The 18449-nt window shown below is 39.7% G+C and overlaps 1 protein-coding gene across 1 annotated transcript in view; it reads right to left on the reverse strand.

Annotated features, from left to right (window-relative positions):
* The window catches only part of kank1a (KN motif and ankyrin repeat domains 1a), a 105643-nt gene that overhangs the window by 16598 nt on the left and 70596 nt on the right, over positions 1-18449 (reverse strand). The window contains exons 4-5 of the mRNA XM_063017442.1: positions 5061-7718; positions 714-845 (exon numbers count right to left, since the gene is read on the reverse strand). Coding sequence (XP_062873512.1) covers positions 714-845; positions 5061-7718 — 2790 coding nt within the window. The remainder of the gene's footprint in view (positions 1-713; positions 846-5060; positions 7719-18449) is intronic.

Here is an 18449-nt window from a genome sequence, read left to right on the forward strand (position 1 = left end):
TTGTTTTCTTTTACTATGTTCACACCATCCGTCTTTATTACAAAAAATAAAAACAAATATAACAATAGTAATACAAATTATATGCCAGGATTTTTTTTTATGCATTTTCTCCCCATTTTCCTCCCGATTTAGCGCACTCAATTTTGTCCTCTGCTGCTGAGAGATACCAGATTGCATCCAAGGAGAGCACGTCGCTGTACACGCCTCTTCCGACACGTGCACAGCCCTCCTCTTCTCTCTTCCGCCAATCAGGGTCCGTACACAGCGTATGAAGGACCACCCACCCACACATTGTCTGGCCCCCACCCTGCAGATACGGTGGCCAATTAGTATCTGCTGCAGGCACTGCCAATTATGCCTGCCAGATGGCGCCCAGCCGACCGGTGGCAACACCGAGTTTCGAACCGAGGAGTTCAGAAACTCTGTGCTAGTTGAATATCTCGTTGCGCCACCTGGGCGCCAGGATATTTTTATTGTTAATGTAGAGTTTTATTGCCAAACGCAACATTTGTAGGTTTAATTTTTCTCCCAGGTGTCAATATGTGATCTATAACTTCTATAACAAATCTATAGTTAAACAAAAGAATAAGAATAAAATATTTTTTTACCTAGTTAGCAGGAGTGGACACTAACTATAAGGTAATACCTACAGCATGACCCAGAAATCCGGCTGATGAACATTTACAAATGTAAAAATCAGAAAAGGCCTTTACCATGGAGAGCAGTGGACATCTGCTGGTCCATGCGGCTCTGCTCATTGGTCGCGGTGTCCTCGGCACACGCACTGTCTGGGTGATCGACTTCAGGCCTGGCACTGGACAGACAGGAACTGGCAATCTGTGTACCTGAGTAGAAGAAATCATTATTATATTAAATGTATATTAGAAATAAGAAATGAGTAGGTAATATTTAACTGTATTTACACTTAGCTTTACAAAGCTTAAAACTTTATTAGTTGGAACAGAAGTTTTCCACTTGCTATCCTATAAATCATATAAATCGTGACTCATGCACAGAGATTCACACACCGAACTCTGCGTCCCTCCACTTCTGTACAGGCGCCTTGGGCTACTAACCAGGGTCCTTACACAGCATCGAAGACCCACCTTTTCTCACCCTGCAGACTAGTGACCAGCCATATGTACCTGCTAGGGGGCACCCAGCTGACCGGTATGAGAGCTTAGATTTAAACTTCCCAGAGAGTTCTGAGAGTTCAGAATCCCAGCACTGGTGTGCTAGTGATATATCCCGCTGCACAACCTGAGCAAATGAAGATTTTAATGTGAATGGAAACTAAGGAATAGCCAGGCATACCTAACATACCTAAAGCATGTGGACAATGTTCCCAATTGTTGAGTCTCAGGCACATCGGTCACCAAAAGGTCATCAGTGCATAAACTCACAAACACTGCTGTGATTGAATGGGCACGCATTCTCACAAACTCAAAAATCCTGTGGAAAGCCTTTCCAGAAAAGTAAAGGCTGTTTTAGCCACAAAATAGGGGCAACTTCATATTAATGGAATATTAATGCTATTGGACTGTGCTGTCCAACTAGCTCATGGTCAGGAGAGCCACTACAGATTGACTCTCTAGAGAGGTTCTGTCAATTTTGACCAAATAGTGTACCATACACCGATCAGCCATAACATTAAAACCACCTCCTTGTTTCTACACTCACTGTCCATTTTATCAGCTCCACTTACCATATAGAAGCACTTTGTAGTTCCACAATTAGTGACCGTTTCTCTACATACTTTTTTAGCCTGCTTTCACCCTGTTCTTTAATGGTCAGGACCACCACAGAGCAGGTATTATTTAGGTGGTGGATTATTCTTAGCACTGCAGTGACACTGACATGGTGGTGGTGTGTTAGTGTGTGTTGTGCTGGTATGAGTGGATCAGACACAGCAGCGCTGCTGAAGTTTTTAAATACACTGTCCACTCACTATTAGACACTCCTACCTAGTTGGTCCACCTTGTAGATATAAAGTCAGAGACGACCGCTCATCTATTGCTGCTGTTTGAGTCGGTCATCTTCTAAACCTTCATCAGTGGTCACAGGATGCTGCCCACGGGGCGCTGTTGGCTGGATATTTTTGGTTGGTGGACTATTTTCAGTCCAGCAGTGACAGTGAGGTGTTTAAAAACTCCAGCAGCGCTGCTGTGTCTGATCCACTCATACCAGCACAACACACACTAACACACCACCACCATGTCAGTGTTACTGCAGTGCTGAGAATGATCCACCTCCCAAATAATACCTGCTCTGTGGTGGTCCTGGAAGAGTCCTGACCATTGAAGAACAGCATGAAAGGGAGCTAACAAAGCATGCAGAGAAACAGATGGACTACAGTCAGTAATTGTAGAACTACAAAGTGCTTCTATATGGTAAGTGGAGCTGATAAAATGGACAATCTGTGTAGAAACAAGGAGGTGGTTTTAATGTTATGGCTGATCGGTGTATATATTAAACATTTTTTGTCAGCTGTGCTGCAATAGCCATAGTATTTCTCTGCCTACAGTAGTTGTAAGATAATCAAAGTATTTATCAAGAAATAAACAGCACAGCCATAACAACTATCACTTTGTAAAACATAAACCCTAAATTAGTGCATCTGGCACCTATCAAGCAGTTTCATTTGATTACCCTATACTTTATTACACAATAAGACACAGCCACTCTAAACACACATTCTAAGAAGTTCCTTTCTAAATCATTATAAACACTAGATTTTTTTTTGTCACTTTTTATTGAACTGTAACTGAGTTCTGTTCAGCCAACAACTGGTATCAATAATCATTTTACCTTACATAACAGGTCACCCTAAATGCCTCCTTCACAAAACAGTCTACGCTTATTATTTGTTCATTATATTCTCACAATGCTACTCTAACATAACACTGAAGACTTATGAATCAATATAATTAGACACGACAACAAGCAGTTTATATCAAGCCACTGCCTCCCAAAAGAGATGAGCTCATTGTTGGTTTATAACCAAAGCCCCACACATTTTTCAGGGACACAGGCAACTTTCAGCTGTCGGACCCTATTAAGCCTCAGTGTTCACGCAGGCACAGGACGAACCTCACAAATAACTTGTGTTGCTTTCCACATTTAGCAAGATAGAGTGTAAAACAGGCCACAGATCCCAGCCATACAACAACCCAAAATATGCACATGTCTATTGTGAACTATTGTTCAAACCAAGAATATGATTATGAGAAGGGAGGATTAACCGACAGAATTAATAAACTGATATGGTTCCCTCAAAGGTTAGGTTCACGTCTTCTTTTTCTTGAATGTGGTTTTATGTAAGCCCTGGATAATTTGTAAAAGGATGTTGAAAGATTCTTTACAAAGAACATTTATCAAGTTTTTGGGGTTGCATGAGGAATAACTCTGCTTTACATTCTGCATCCTATCCCACAACTTTCCATTAAGGTTCAATGATCTTTAAATTTGGCGATAAGGAGGGGCATAGCAGAATCTTGACTGCACACATTTATGTGCATTATTTTTGGTTTCTTATTATTGGATATAATTATTGTGGAATATTAGCAAGTGATTATATATGATAGGTTATGCTTGGTCTGTAAACTTGCATCTGGCACAAAGCAATTAATAGACCTTCAAATTTATAATAATCGGACCTGCAATTTTCATTCTGAAGTCTTGTTGTTCCTAACAGCTGGCTACAGACATTCAAGATGAAGGGTAGAAGGTTTAGGGTGGAAAGTGAAGAAACAATAAAATCATGAACAATAATTCATGTAAAAAGCCAACATCTTTACAATTTTGTTTATTATCAGGACCATGAAAAAAGTGTTTTACTTGTTGAGTGTGGTTTACTTGACTATACTTTACTGGACGGTATATCGCGAATATCGATATATTCGATATTACTTTTTCCACAATATTAAAAATGGCCATATTCGATATATCAAGTATGTCTAGGATAAACAGAGCACAAGTGCTGCGCATAACACTTTCTCTAGCGCATGAGTGTTTTTAAGATAACTTGTAAACCAAATAAGCTAAAATACGAGCAGTGGTCTGCCACTGTACTTTAAGTTTACATTATATTGAATCGTATCGTATATCGCCACTTCTCAAAAGCATATCGAGATTTTTAGCCCTACTTGACAAGTGATCCACATATTAACTAATCCGACAACATGCCATAAAAAAGTCATAAAAAAACTACATAACTGTTACAACAATAACTATAAAAGCAGTATGATAGAAAATCAATAATAAACATTAACTAAATATTATCGGTCAGATCAATTAATTGTTAATCCATTTTGTTTTGCTGTTAAAATGTAAAGCTAACACTTTAAATTTAGTTAAAATTCCTTGACTATTCACTGGATTGGTGTAACAGTCTACATACTACTGGCCATGTCAGTGCTCAACAGACACAACTAACGCTGGAAGGGAAGACTAAGGGTGGGGTCAAATGCAGTCAAGGACAATTTTTCATCTTCAATTCACTTTGCTTGCATGTCTTTGGACTGTGGGAGGAAACCGGAGCTCCCGGAGGAGACCCACGCAAACACGTGGAGAAAAGACATTAACTTTTCTGCTATTGTCTCTTTCTGCTGTAAATCACCTTCTCTAATAACTAGTCTACCCTTATTTCCCACAACGTTAGACTCGAAACATGTAATGTAAATGAATTATAACTGGTCTTTGATGACTTAAGTAGGCTACATGTTCTACAAATTTGGTGCCCAGCCAAAGATTAATGGTTTAATTGACTGGCACTATAAGAAACTGCAGAATAAAAATTCTCTCCATCTTCATATAACAATAATGAATGTGATTGTTAAGGAGTGGGTACCAGTGGTACAATTTAAGGTATATTATGTAAATAAAACAATCATTTAAAAAAAATGCAGAGCCAATGTTTTAATAATGCTACAAAAAAATTTAAATGCTTCATAAACAGTTAAAAAAATACCAAACATGGCAGAACAATGACTAAAACAACTAGAACTAGGATTGTGCAGTTACACAGCCAACAATAACATTGAAACAAAATCATGACTAACCTTGTCTGACATTACCAGAATCTCCTCCTTGCAGGCTCTGCAGGTCCAGGTTGTGAAGGTCCTCGATGCTGCCATACTTCATTACTGAGTTGATGGACGACAGTGTGGTTACCAGTTCGCTGTTGATGGAATTAAACTGAGACTGTTGAGGTGGAGCAAAAGCATCCGCCAGTTCACTGTAATTCTCAGCCAGCAGCATCTGTTGCTCCTGCAGGAGCTTTTGCACCCTCTCTATATAGTGGTCCAAGGTTACCCGAGGTCCTGCCTTGTTTTGTAAGAGCAAAGTCTCTGCCGCTACCATGTGCCCCACAGCCACACTCTTCTCCACATTCTGGTCTGGTAGTTGAGAAGGGCCGCAAGCTATGTTCCGGGTCTTGAGACCTACCAGAAAGTTCTCATGTATAGAAGCTTGTCCAACCCCACTTTCTTTGGTTTTGGTAGTGGGTGCCTTCTCAATAGTCTCCTCTGATGCTGCAGTACCCACTGCAATGGAGCGAGTTTTCACTGTCGCCTGGATATCTTTTACAAGACCTTCACCAACAGCGACAGTACGAGTCTCTAGTGGGACAGTAATGGTTTCCTTGTCTTTTAAATCTGGTTGAGTGTTAACACAAGAATCAACAAGGGTGATGCTCTCTGTGTTGGTGAACTTACCAACAGTATTCACTTCTGTGTTTGTGTGTTGAGAATACATTGTGGGCAAAACCATTACCGCCGAGTCTGTTCTGCAAACTGGGTCAGTTGCTATGCTCTTGGACAAAAGCTCCTTAAAGGGACTAACTAATACATCCACTGTACAATCACCACATCCAACGGTCCTGGATTCCTTTAACTGTATGGACTCAGTCTTAAACTTATCTAAACTTTCCGCAGTCAACTCAGTGTTTATTCCCACCTCGCATACATCTACTTCTACCCCTACTTTCTGGTGGCACATTACAACCTCTTTTCCAATGCATTGATCTCGAACCTCCACACATTCTTGCACAATCCACCTGTGCATTGGCAAATTTGGGCCCACAGCAACATCCCTTACATCTGGTTTACAACAGACAGCTGCATTGTGTGTTTGTGGTATATGTTCTGTCGTGATATCACACTGTTCAGCATCGTTTCCCACCCCTTGACTCTGTGTTGAGACCTTGACCTCTACTGAAGTGCTGCGCATCTCAGGCCTAGCCAGTGTGCCTTTGTTGAGTTTCTTTCTTGAGCCAGCTACCTGGAGCTCTAGCTTGAGTTTGCCCATCTCCATTTCATGTGTGGTCTCCTTTAGCTGTACCTCCAGTCTATAGATCTTCTCTTTAAGAGCTTCAATGGTCTGGTGCTGCAGCTCTATCTCAGCCTCTGTCTCTGTGCTCATACCCAGCATCGCTTCAGTCACCCCAACTCCTGCACACCTTGTCTCAACATACTCAGTCCCTATGGCAACATCCTTGCTCTGCCCTGGTGACTTCCTGTAGATTACTACATTATTCATGTTCTCATCCGCTCCAACACCAATCGACTTGCTTTCACGACTCCACTGCCTCTGCAAGGCATTTTGGCTTGTGCTGTTCTGTATTTGGTTTTGTGCAAGCTCTGGCTCCACGTTGGCGTCCTGGATATTTTTCTCTAAAGCCTGGACTTCAGCCGTCAGCTGCCGAAATTCCTGTAGTCTTTGAGAGCTCTGTTCCATACTTTCTGGCTCCACAATGTGTAACTCTGAGCCAGCCTGAAGCTGGGCTGTTGACTCATACTGTTCAGCACTGCCTACACTGTAAGAACGCTTTCGAAAGCCTACAGGTTGGCCAGCTGATTTTGAGTTCTTCATCTGTGACACCATCTGTCGCTTTTCCTCCTGCAACACTGAAATTTTGACTTGAAGGACTGGGATGATCCTCACCTGCTCCTCCAGCTCTTTAAGCCGTTTGAGAGCCACCACCATTTGGTCTCGAATATTCTGTAGATGCAATGGGCTGATACTGGTCACTGGTGTGGTCATACCCGAACTGAGTGGGCTGTGTCGTATTGAGCTGCCCATAGAGGATGTTACATAAAGACTATAATCACCATTGGCCAGATGTCCATTATACTGCAGAGAAACTGAACTTGGTGAGATCTGGCTTGCTCCATATGAGCCACTGTAAGACGACAGGGAGCTACTGGAGCCCATCCCACCAAAACTGGCAAGGCGCCTGCGAGGTGGCTCTGCCGGTGGCTGCATGAGTAACCTCTCCTGTTCCAGTCTCCTCCGAGTCTCCATTAGTGTTTTTTCCACCTGAACGTTGTGCCGAGGGAGGCGAGGTGAAGGCGGGGGCAGCAATTGCTGCTGCTTGGCCTCAAATAAGTTCACAAATGCCTGTGGGGCTTCATTGGCTTGGGTAATGTGGCCCAGGGAGGCTAGCTGGTTCTGAGATGTAAAAAAGACTGATGACTGCTTGCTTTCATCACTGTTTGATGAGGACAAAGAGTCTGTAGATGTCCACTCAGGCTGACCACCAGACTGAGAGGCTGGCACAGACCTGGCCACTTTGGGTTTCCTCTGAATGTTCAGCTTCTTGATTGTGTTGCCCCTTTCTATGTCTTCAACATACTTGAGGAAGTCCAAGTCTATCTGATAACCATAAGGGGTTTCCAAACTATAGGGGGGCACAGAGTCTTTGTCACCCTCATCTTTTTCTGTGGATTTAAAAATTAGAAAAATTAGAATAGGAACTTAAATACAAGTAAATATTAATTTAGTAAGACAACAGACAGCGCAGTACTTTAGTGTGTAAAGTCCTCCTCTAAAGGTCAGGCATCATTTACGTTCTACTGTATGGTACTGTATGTACCCGATTTGATTTACTATACCAGATGCCTGAGTTTTACAACCTAAAACGACCAAAGGGTATTTGTTAAAAGAAACAACATCTACAAGACACTTTCCTTTATACATCTAAATCTAAGATCTTTACAGAACATTCATAAGACCCAATCTTTTATAATATGCCATTTGTGATTGTTTTACTTATTTTTTTTTTAGAAATGTGAAAAAGATGGTGCATACAGAACACCCCTAGCCCCTCATTGACCAATGAACATTCTCTGCTTTGTCTGGGACAGAGAAACTATCATCACCTAGGAGTATAAATTGGAAAAAAAAAAACTCTCAAAAATCTGTGAGTTGAACATTGGACAGTTCACCCAGGACCACTGATCACCAACGTCCTAGTCATGTTTTTGACTCAACCTGTGGCTGATCCTGTGTCGATCTCAGTCAGTCTTCATTAGTAAAAGATGACCAAGAAGAGCTTCTAATACTTTGCTGTTAGCACAGTTAGACTTCTATCATTCTGACTCTCCATCACAAGAAGAGGACACCAAGGCAAAACCAGTACGACCCCCTAGTAAAAATCATTGCACAAGGTAAGTTTATATGCAAACTCCACAGTCATTTAATGCCAAGGTCAATCCCAAGATCCAAAGTGATGCAAAAAGTGGACAGTCAGTGTGATTTACAGACAAACCACAAAAATTAAGGATGCATCACAGATCATCTTTAATTTATTTATTTATTACATTTTCATTACATTACATTTTCAGCATTTAGCAGACGCTTTTATCCAAAGCGACTTACACAGTGAGCGGAACACAATGAGCAATTTAGGGTTAAGGGCCTTGCTCAGGGACCCAACAGTGGCAACTTGGTGGTGGCGGGGCTTGAACCGGCAACCTTCTGTTTACTAGTCCAGTACCTTAACCACTGAGCTATCACTGGCCCACTTATTAAACTTTTAACGTCATGTTTTACACTTTGGTTACATTCATGACAGAAACGGTAGTTACTCGATACACAAGGTTCATCAGTTCAATTTTGTATCTCCAATTCACCTCACTTGCATGTCTTTGGACTGTGGGAGGAAACCGGAGCTCCCGGAGGAAACCCACATAGACACAGGGAGAACATGCCAACTCATGCCAGACATGAAGGACCCAGGACCTTCTTGCTGTCAGGCGACAGTGCTACCCACCCATCTTCAATTTACAACACATAGAAGACTACTGAATGTAACTACTAATTATTCTCTCTATCTTCCTAAATGCACTTCTTTTTCTCTAATATTTTTTTTTACATTACAGTGTATGTTTACCATTTATTTTGGTATTTTTACAGTAAAAATACCAATTTTATATAGTCCATAAGAAGGTCCAAATTTAATGCAGTCTATTTTTAGTCTTAAATGCATTTCACAAACTCTTTTAGCACTAAAAGCAGTATGTGGAACATATTCTTAACAGTTTGCTAATGCTACAAATGGGGCATTAGTAAGACAACTAAAAAACAAAAATGACTGCTCATAAGGGCATCACTGATGCTTTAACCAAACATACAGTTTTTACTATTATTGCAAAGTTCACATTGCAACCTGATACTCAACAGCACAGCCAAAAACCATTTACAAACCATAATTTTCTTTGTAGCAATAGGATATACCCTAACCTTGCTGACAAATTCTTTCAAAGCCTTAATATAAAAACTCAGAAGAAGATATACTTTATTTGTCATATATACATATACAGTTGTAGAGTACAATGAAATTCTTTCTTCGCATATCCTAGCTTGTTTTTGGGAGCTGGGGTCAGAGCGCAGGGTCAGCCATCGTACGGCGCCCCCTGGAGCAGACAGGGTTAAGGGCGTTGCTCAAGGACCCAACGGTGGCTGCATAGCAGAGCCTGGATTTGAACCATCAGTCATCCGGTTGATAGCCCAAAGCCCTACCCACTAGGCTACCACTGTCCAAAGAGAAGCAAGAGAAGTTTCATAATTACTTATGAATTGACCTACTAAACCAAAAGAGTGATCTGCTGATACATGCATATACACTTGCATAATATGCACAATTACATTGTTGTGTTTTACGTGGGGATTCGAACCCTGGTTCCCAGCAGTAGTGGGCTAGAGTAATTTAATGCTGTCCTAACAGAGTGCCCATATGCATAATATGATACCTAATATAACATATTAAACCTTATCTAATCTTTATTAAATCTAATTCATTAAATCTAATGTACTTCTGCATACAGAAAACTGCAGTGATTGCAGTAATTTAATGGTTGGCTCTTAAAAAACATAAGGATATTCTAGGAACTGTTTTACAGAATATTGGCAAGGAGAACGTGCAGTGGGTCGAGTTAGGGGGAATACACAGTACTAACATTTTAACTGCCATAAAATCCTTTTGGTATAATAGCCTTGCTGACATAAAACAACTTGTTCCTAACTACAGTGTACAAAAATGTTTCCTTAAGCCATGAGCCAAACGGCATCCATCAACCATGACTACATCACATACCAAAGTCCACACAAGAGATTGAGAACTTCTGACTTGACTTGCAGATCAGCTTTTGTAAGCCAAGCTACACTGCAGACCGTACAAAGACCAATTCTTTAACAATGGTTTACACAAAACTGAAACACTTTCTACTCAAAAGAAGCGTGTAAAACATCTGCCAACAGACTAATATCTTTTAAACCTTCAGGGAGGGTAACTCTGGTAATCTAAGCCTTTATTTTCAAGCCTCACTTACCACAAGTCAAACAGCCGTCCTATTGCAGAGCTGCTCACCCTCCTGCAGCTGTAAAAGTGGAGTAACCAGAACAAGCTGCAGGCGGACACTCTCAACCTTCACTCCATAAGGGAAAAATTCCACTATTGGTGTAAACTCAGCCAAGCTCGACTCGGTTCCCCATAGGCTAGCAGCCTCGACCAATCACACACCACTTTCTCTTGTTTTTTCTAAATGTCTCAACCACTGCTCGAACATGACATGTTTTTCAGCTTTTCTCCACTATTAACCAAGTTTAAAGTGAAAAAAGTATATCAAAATACACTAACGAATATGAAGATAGAATAATTGCCTCAAAACACACTGCAACATAACACAAGTGGCATATTACATCAAAATAACTACTTTTAAGATCATATTGTGTAAAAACAAACAAGCATGATCAACCGTTTTTATTTAAATATGATGCTAGTATAGCAGGTTAGACTTGCATATACACAAATCAGCCATAACATTAAAACCACCTCCTTGTTTCTACACACACTGTCCATTTTATCAGCTCCACTTACCATATAGAAGCACTTTGTAGTTCTACATTTACTCACTGTAGTCCATCTGTTTCTCTGCATGCTTTGTTAGCCTCCTTTCATGCTGTTCTTTAATGGTCAGGACTATTTGGGTGGTGGATCATTCTCAGCACTGCAGTGACACTGACATGGTGGTGGTGTGTTGTGCTGGCATGACTGGATAAAACACAGCAGCGCTGCTGGAGTTTTTAAACACCTCACTGTCCCTGCTGGACTGAAAATATTCCATCAACCAAAAACATCTAGCCAACAGCGCCCCGTGGGCAGCGTCCTCTGACCACTGATTACGGTCTAGAAGACTGCCGACTCAAACAGCAGCAATAGATGAGCGATCGTCTCTGACTTCACATCTGCAAGGTGGACCAACTAGGTAGGAGTGTCTAATAGAGTGTGTGGACACGGTATTTAAAAACGCCAGCAGCGCTGCTGTGTGTGATCCACTCATACCAGCACAACACACACTAACACACCACCACCATGTCAGTGTCGCTGCAGTGCTGAGAATCATCCACCGCCCAAATAATACCTGCTCTGTGGTGGTCCTGTGGGGGTCCTGACCATCGAAGAACAGGGTGAAAGCAGGCTAAAAAAGTATGTAGAGGAACAGATGGACTACAGTCAGTAATTGTAGAACTACAAAGTGCTTCTATATGGTAAGTGGAGCTGATAAAATGGACAGTGAGTGTAGAAACAAAGAGGTGGTTTTAATGTTATGGCTGATCAGTGTATGTAACTGATTTTTTAAGGCTAATATTGATTATTATTAACCAAAGTGGCAGAAAAGTAATAAATAATTTGCTCCAATTATTGGTCAGGGAAATAATACTTACATACATGTATACAAGCAAATATCTGTACTATTTAGTTAGAATCTTAGTAAAACAGGGCCATAGACAGTTCCTAGAACAAGTGCCATTGATGTAAAGCACCAGTATGATTGTCCATACTCCAACCTTTGCCTGCTTAATGTAAAATCTACTGAGATGCTATGCATTTAAAATTTCAAATGAAAACAAACACCATAAGTTACACAAAAATGTAAATATTAATTATTATAATGTTTAGTCTAGTTAGTCTAGACTACTATATGTGGTATAAAGTAAACAGACCAGTGGTTTTTATTCTTTTTGTCAGCTCGGCCACAACAACCCACATTACTGAACAATAGTGGAAAAGCTGGAATCACAAGTCACACAAAATGCATTAAAGAACAAAGAGTCATTGCAGACTGAAGGTTGAGAACCCAAATATAGACGGAAAATAATAAATACAGAACTGTCTTTTTACATGACCAAAATTACATTGTTATCTATTAAGAGATATACAATGACTACGTATAAATGCAACAAATACGTACAGTAAATTCTACATTTTATGTCTATTCACCTAGATGAAGGACATCGTACAGTAAATTTAAGACAATTCCCAGCTTGTTGAGAAAGTTAGCCTTTTCGAATACAACAACAGCTACACATCATGAATGTACACAAAGGACAGCCTGGTACAAGGAATTCTAAACAACTGACCTCTATAGACTGGGAGCACAAGAGAGGAAACTAATAAAAGTAGCAGGCAGGACAAGAATAATTCACCATGCCCTGACTGGCCTAGAATTACACAAGCCACTAAATCTGACACACAGACATTCATTCCTTACAGATCTTCTCTCTCTTAAACCTACAGATGTCTATTAGTGTTTGATAGATTATTTGGTTGCTCTTCCACACTGCCTGGGTCAATAGTATAATACCAAGTAGCAGCACTGAAACATGTGCAAGCCTGGTTAAGGTTTAACTTTTGACTGCTGTGGTATCTGGGTTAACAATCATGCTTTTAAAATACAAACTGAATAAGTTAGGTGTATTTGATGTAAAATAAACCAAAAAAATATAGTAAATATTTGTTGTTTAGAAAAAACTAGCTCAAATGATTTGTTCTCACCGGTTCTCACACGGTTTCCTGACGATTCCCTTTAGAACAGGAACGATCTGACTGACAACACGTAAGCCAAGCTTCCAGTGTGAAGGTGAACGACTTAGTCGAAGCAAGGGAACGCTACCAGCCAATAGCGTTGCCGAAAAAGATGACCCCAAAGATAGCTCGGGCCAGATTAGCAAACACCAGACAGAAGGGCATGACTGTGTTATCACTGAGCTGTTTGTGAACAAACTCACTATCAACAAGCTGTATGTAGAAACATGGGGGAGGACAACGTACACACTGACCACAAACACTCAATACTGAAAATCTGCACATTAGTGAAACATTAAAAGCTCGGACTGTAACAAACCGACACAGCACTCGTGCTCATGTCTCGCAATAGATTTATCTGGGCTTCTGAAGTAGCAGAAAAGAAGGGGTCATATGATGTCACCCTCACAGGAATACACTACTTTTATTTAGGCATGAGCTTTCTGGTATCCGAGTGACGGTAGAAAACTATACCGTTATCTTCCTCACTATAGCCTATGGTCATCTGAAATTGACTTCATATAAGAGAAATATGCAAACTCATATAAACTATCTGAACATAATGAGTTTATAATGAAAAGACATCTTACTGGGTAAAAATTGGGGTAGTTGTAGCTCAGCAGTTAAGGAACTGGACTAGTAATCTGGGGTTGTTCAAGCCCCACCACCACCAAGTTACCATTGTACCAAAGGCCCATAATTCACAATAACTAATATTGTGTTTAGTCATAATAGTAAGTAACTTTGGATAAAAGCATCTGCTAAAGTGCTCCAAATGTAAAAGTAAAAAAAACTACAACACACAATTTTGGTATTAAAAATCAGTACCAGGTGGCACAGCGGGATATTCTGCTAGCACACCAGCGCCGAGAGTCTGAACTCCTCGGTTCAAAACTCGGCGTTGCAACCGGTTGGCTGGGCGCCATCTAGCGGGCATAATTGGCAGTGATAAAGTGGCCAATGATGTCTGACAAAGACTTACATTCTGTTTATTTATTTTCTTAATTCAAGTAATATTTTGGTTTTCAATTATTTGCTTTATTATAATGGTTATAATTAGAGATGGGACGATCGATCGGCTACGAATCGGTATCGGCCGATTTTTAATCAAAATATGCTATCGGCGATTGGCCGATATTTCCTAAAAGTAGCCGATCCGATCGTGTGATATATAAAGACCATGTTAAGTTAACAGCTCAGTGGATTGATCCAGACTTTGAGCTACGAAGCGCCAACCATCACATCACCATTCATCAACCATCGTACAGAAACCACAGTGAAAGCTCTTCATGACCTAAAATAACATCATTAACGTTGTGCATCATACGTACGATGTAATTTTGCTGATTGAAATATTTACTTTAAAAAGATAATTCAACCCGGTCACATCTGAGTCGATTCTATCAGCACGTTATATAAACTCCTGGTTCACTTTGGTAAATCGTAAGCGGTTCTTACTTGTGATGTAGATGAGAACAGAAGACGTTACAGAGCCAATCAGAGGCAAACGTTTATTCATTAGCAAATTCGTTAGTTCAGGATCATCTGCTGAACTTTTAGGATCAGAAAACTTTTAGCTCCTTAGACGGAACGAGTCTGACTCGGTTACAGATCTGTGGTAATAGCTTTTTAATTAAGCTTTTTAATGAAGCTTTTTAATGTAAGAGAGTCACACAAAATGTTTTGTAGTAGCTGGTGTTTATTTAAAACCACGACATTTAATTAATAACAGTAAACACGGAGAGATAACTGAGAAGAGAAACTTACGCTTCACATAAAACGAATCAACTCATGAATCAATGAATCACTTATAGCGATACTGTGAACAAAGCGTCTCTCCTAAAGACACACACACACACACACACACACACGCACGCACGCACGCGCTGCTCCGATTTATCTTCACTGTGAGGCTCTTTTTAAGTTTATTTATTTTATTTACTGCTAAACATCCCCCCCTCCCCCGATCGGAATCGGCTATCGGCCGATGTACCCTGAAAGGAGATCGGAGATCGGAATCCCCGCCAAAAACCCCGATCGGTACATCTCTAGTTATAATAATGTTCTGTAATTCTACTTCTGGTGATCACGATTAAATCATAGATGGCAGTCCTTCTCCTCTACACCACCTTCTCACTAAATAACTATGGGAACATGCTAACCACTTAACCCATTTTCACAGTACTTTCTTCTGCTTCTGTTAAAGAAACAACATATACATTTGTGTAGTCAGCTTTAACCTATTTTCTCTTTCATGTCAGACTCAATGACTTGCTTATTGTATGATTACATTTAGTAAGGGGTACATGACTGTAAGCCTCTATACTACATTAAGCAAATGGCCTGCACCAAACCAAACCCCAAACCCCAAACCCCATGCCTCTCTGTGTGACTCTTTCAGAGTGCTTACAAAGGGCAAAGTCACCTTGGGCTGTGGAATCCACCAATGTTTGCAATGAAAATAAAAAAGACAGACAGCCATGTTTGGCCCTTATTGCACCCAAATTCATCATGTGGGAGAAAAATAAACAGCAGATCATTTTTCAAATTACAAACGTCTATTGAGAGGCCTCTCAAACAAAGTAGGCTGAATAGGAAAAATTACTTTTAGCTTTTTAAATGTCCTAAAAATGACCCTAGAGACAATAAAAATAATAAAAACAAATCTATTTTTGGTGTTTTCCTGGCCAGTTTGTGCATGAATAATCATTATTGGTCACTTAAAAACTTGTCCGTAATCTGTCAGTAAAATATCAGATTCTTAACTACATCCCCAAGCAGGATTACAGTACACAACTTAATATTATACCAATCACCCAGCAATCATTATGATATTACTTTAACTTTCCAAGCCCAGTTTTCTTGGCTCTGGTTAAGTATTCCTACATGATGAATTCATGATGATTTGCAATGGTTAAGACTAAGACATGTACAGGTATACACACATACCCACTATACATGTATACACACATACCCAATATACATGTATACACACATACCCAATATACATGTATACACACATACCCAATATACATGTATACACACATACCCACTTTTACTCCTAGTGACTGTTGCTACTCAGAAATACAGCATCTACTAGTTTTTTAGTAACACCCAACCATGTGAATATGTAAATACACTGTAGTTATGTGCATTTGAAGAAATTTTGTAATGCTGCATAATGTCACTTTAAGCATGTACTGTTATTACTGTTGCTTGTGATTGGGACCTCTAAATGAGAAACACAAACAAACAAATTTAAATTAATCTTTAAAGTCATTAAGGTAATGTAACACTTCTATTAACAAAAGAACTTAAAAACAGCAAGTTTCTATTTTCCTCAACTAAACAACACAGAGCACAATGATGTCTTTTAAACCATTCATACACAAAACTGTAAATGTATTCATATACATAATTATGTACATAAATAAAGACAAATCCTAATATTAACCATTTAATTATTTTTATATCCTTACATTTGAGTGGAAAATGAACCAATGAGAGTAAATACATGTTCAACGTAAATGAAAAAATCAACACAGCATGCATTACAGATCTGCTGAAATAAAACTAATTAGGATTATCAGGTGCTAATTTTCTGTTTTAGGTAATAAAGTACTTTTTCATTAAAGACTAAATCAAAAGTTTGTTAACCCTGTGAACTTTTAATTAAAAAATATATATTGTCTACTTACAAAAAAAAGACACAAGTTGGTGTATTTAAAAGAAAACACCAACAAGAGACTACTCAATTAGTCCCTCTCAGCTATTCACTCACCTTCAAATACACAAATGAATAAAAGAATACTCCATTTAGTGACAAGAGCTGAACAAGAAGAGCTGTAGCTGGCTACCACCAAGGCAAAAATCACACACACACCCACACAGCAAGAAAACAAGGGCCCTTTTTCCTCTCTCATGCTGCCTTGGTATTTCCTGACCGGCCCAGTGAAACCGCGTCAGCCTGCCGAAGTTTAATTACCCTCGGAAGCCACGTCACACTCCAACAAACAGACCGGCTCATTTAAACACTCGACAACAATACTCATGTGGCCACATGGCTGTAAACCTACACACGGGATGAGACGAAAAGCAACACAGAGCCAGGAGATATACTGTCCAGACTCTCACATTTAAGCAAACTGACCTGCATGTTCAATACCAGCACCATTACTGTCAACATTAACAACAGCTGACCAAGAATAAATCCAAGTCTACCATGTACACAGACAAATCACACTTGAGCTGGTCTGTTTCTCTATGTTTAAACTGTAAATAAAGAAGAAAAATAAATTGTTTGCAGGTAACATTATTCCAGGGTTTCTAAGTTTGGCAGAAATGTATTTTCAGGTTATCCTTTTATTCAAAAAAATTATTATTTAAAAAATCATTTAATTTTTTAATAACTAATAAGAATTATATTAGCATTTTAATGTTGCACATGTTTAAACTTGTGCATCGAGGATATTACCCATAGTCTGTAAATGTCAAAACATTTGACCAAATCCCTTTTATATCTAACAAGGCAAACTTTTTATTTTTTGGGGTTAGAGTCAATATATGCACATTATTAAAAGTATTTTAGTCATTCTAAAATGAATTATGACCTTTTTACAATGCATAGAATATGAATACGCCCCACAGACTGTAGTAAATTAACATATCTGGATAATAAACATGGCTATGATTTTCAGCCCCGAGACATAACACTAGCTTATGTTTCATCTTTGTTAAGAATAGAATTGAAATACAGAGGGTGTGTTCGAAAAGCTAGTGCGCTCTCTACATAGGCAGCATTTTACGTCATCCTACGCGCGCTCCCGAGAAGGAGGCTGTTCGAAATCCTAGCTGCCTTAATATCCTCACTAGTTAGGCATCTTAACATTTCAATGTTATTTTGACTCAAGAACGAGTGAGCATCGGAAGCGTCCTTAGTGATCAAGGCAATCCCAGCATTCAGTGCGGCAGCTCTTCTCTCACAGAAAAATAAAAAATGAGTTATTTTCAAACGTAAATAAATGATTATTGATTTTTAACTTGTATAAACTTGCACAAGTGTTTTCATTTGCAAGTTCGGGCTTATCAGCGAATGTAACCGTTTTCGGTACATGAAGGGAGATGTCAGGTGACATGCTAGCGCGCTGTGCCACCCCATCCCATTGGTTTGAATGGCAAGATGCTAACTGTTAGCTCAGTAAGCAAAACCCGATGGAATCGCTGTCTAAGTAGCACGTTCGAATAACTTGCCTTATAAGTCGATGACTTATTAGAATCCTCTCTACTGAGGCAGCTGCCTATG

The sequence above is a fragment of the Trichomycterus rosablanca genome, chromosome 21, assembly GCF_030014385.1.
Source record: "Trichomycterus rosablanca isolate fTriRos1 chromosome 21, fTriRos1.hap1, whole genome shotgun sequence".
Lineage (NCBI taxonomy): Eukaryota > Metazoa > Chordata > Actinopteri > Siluriformes > Trichomycteridae > Trichomycterus > Trichomycterus rosablanca.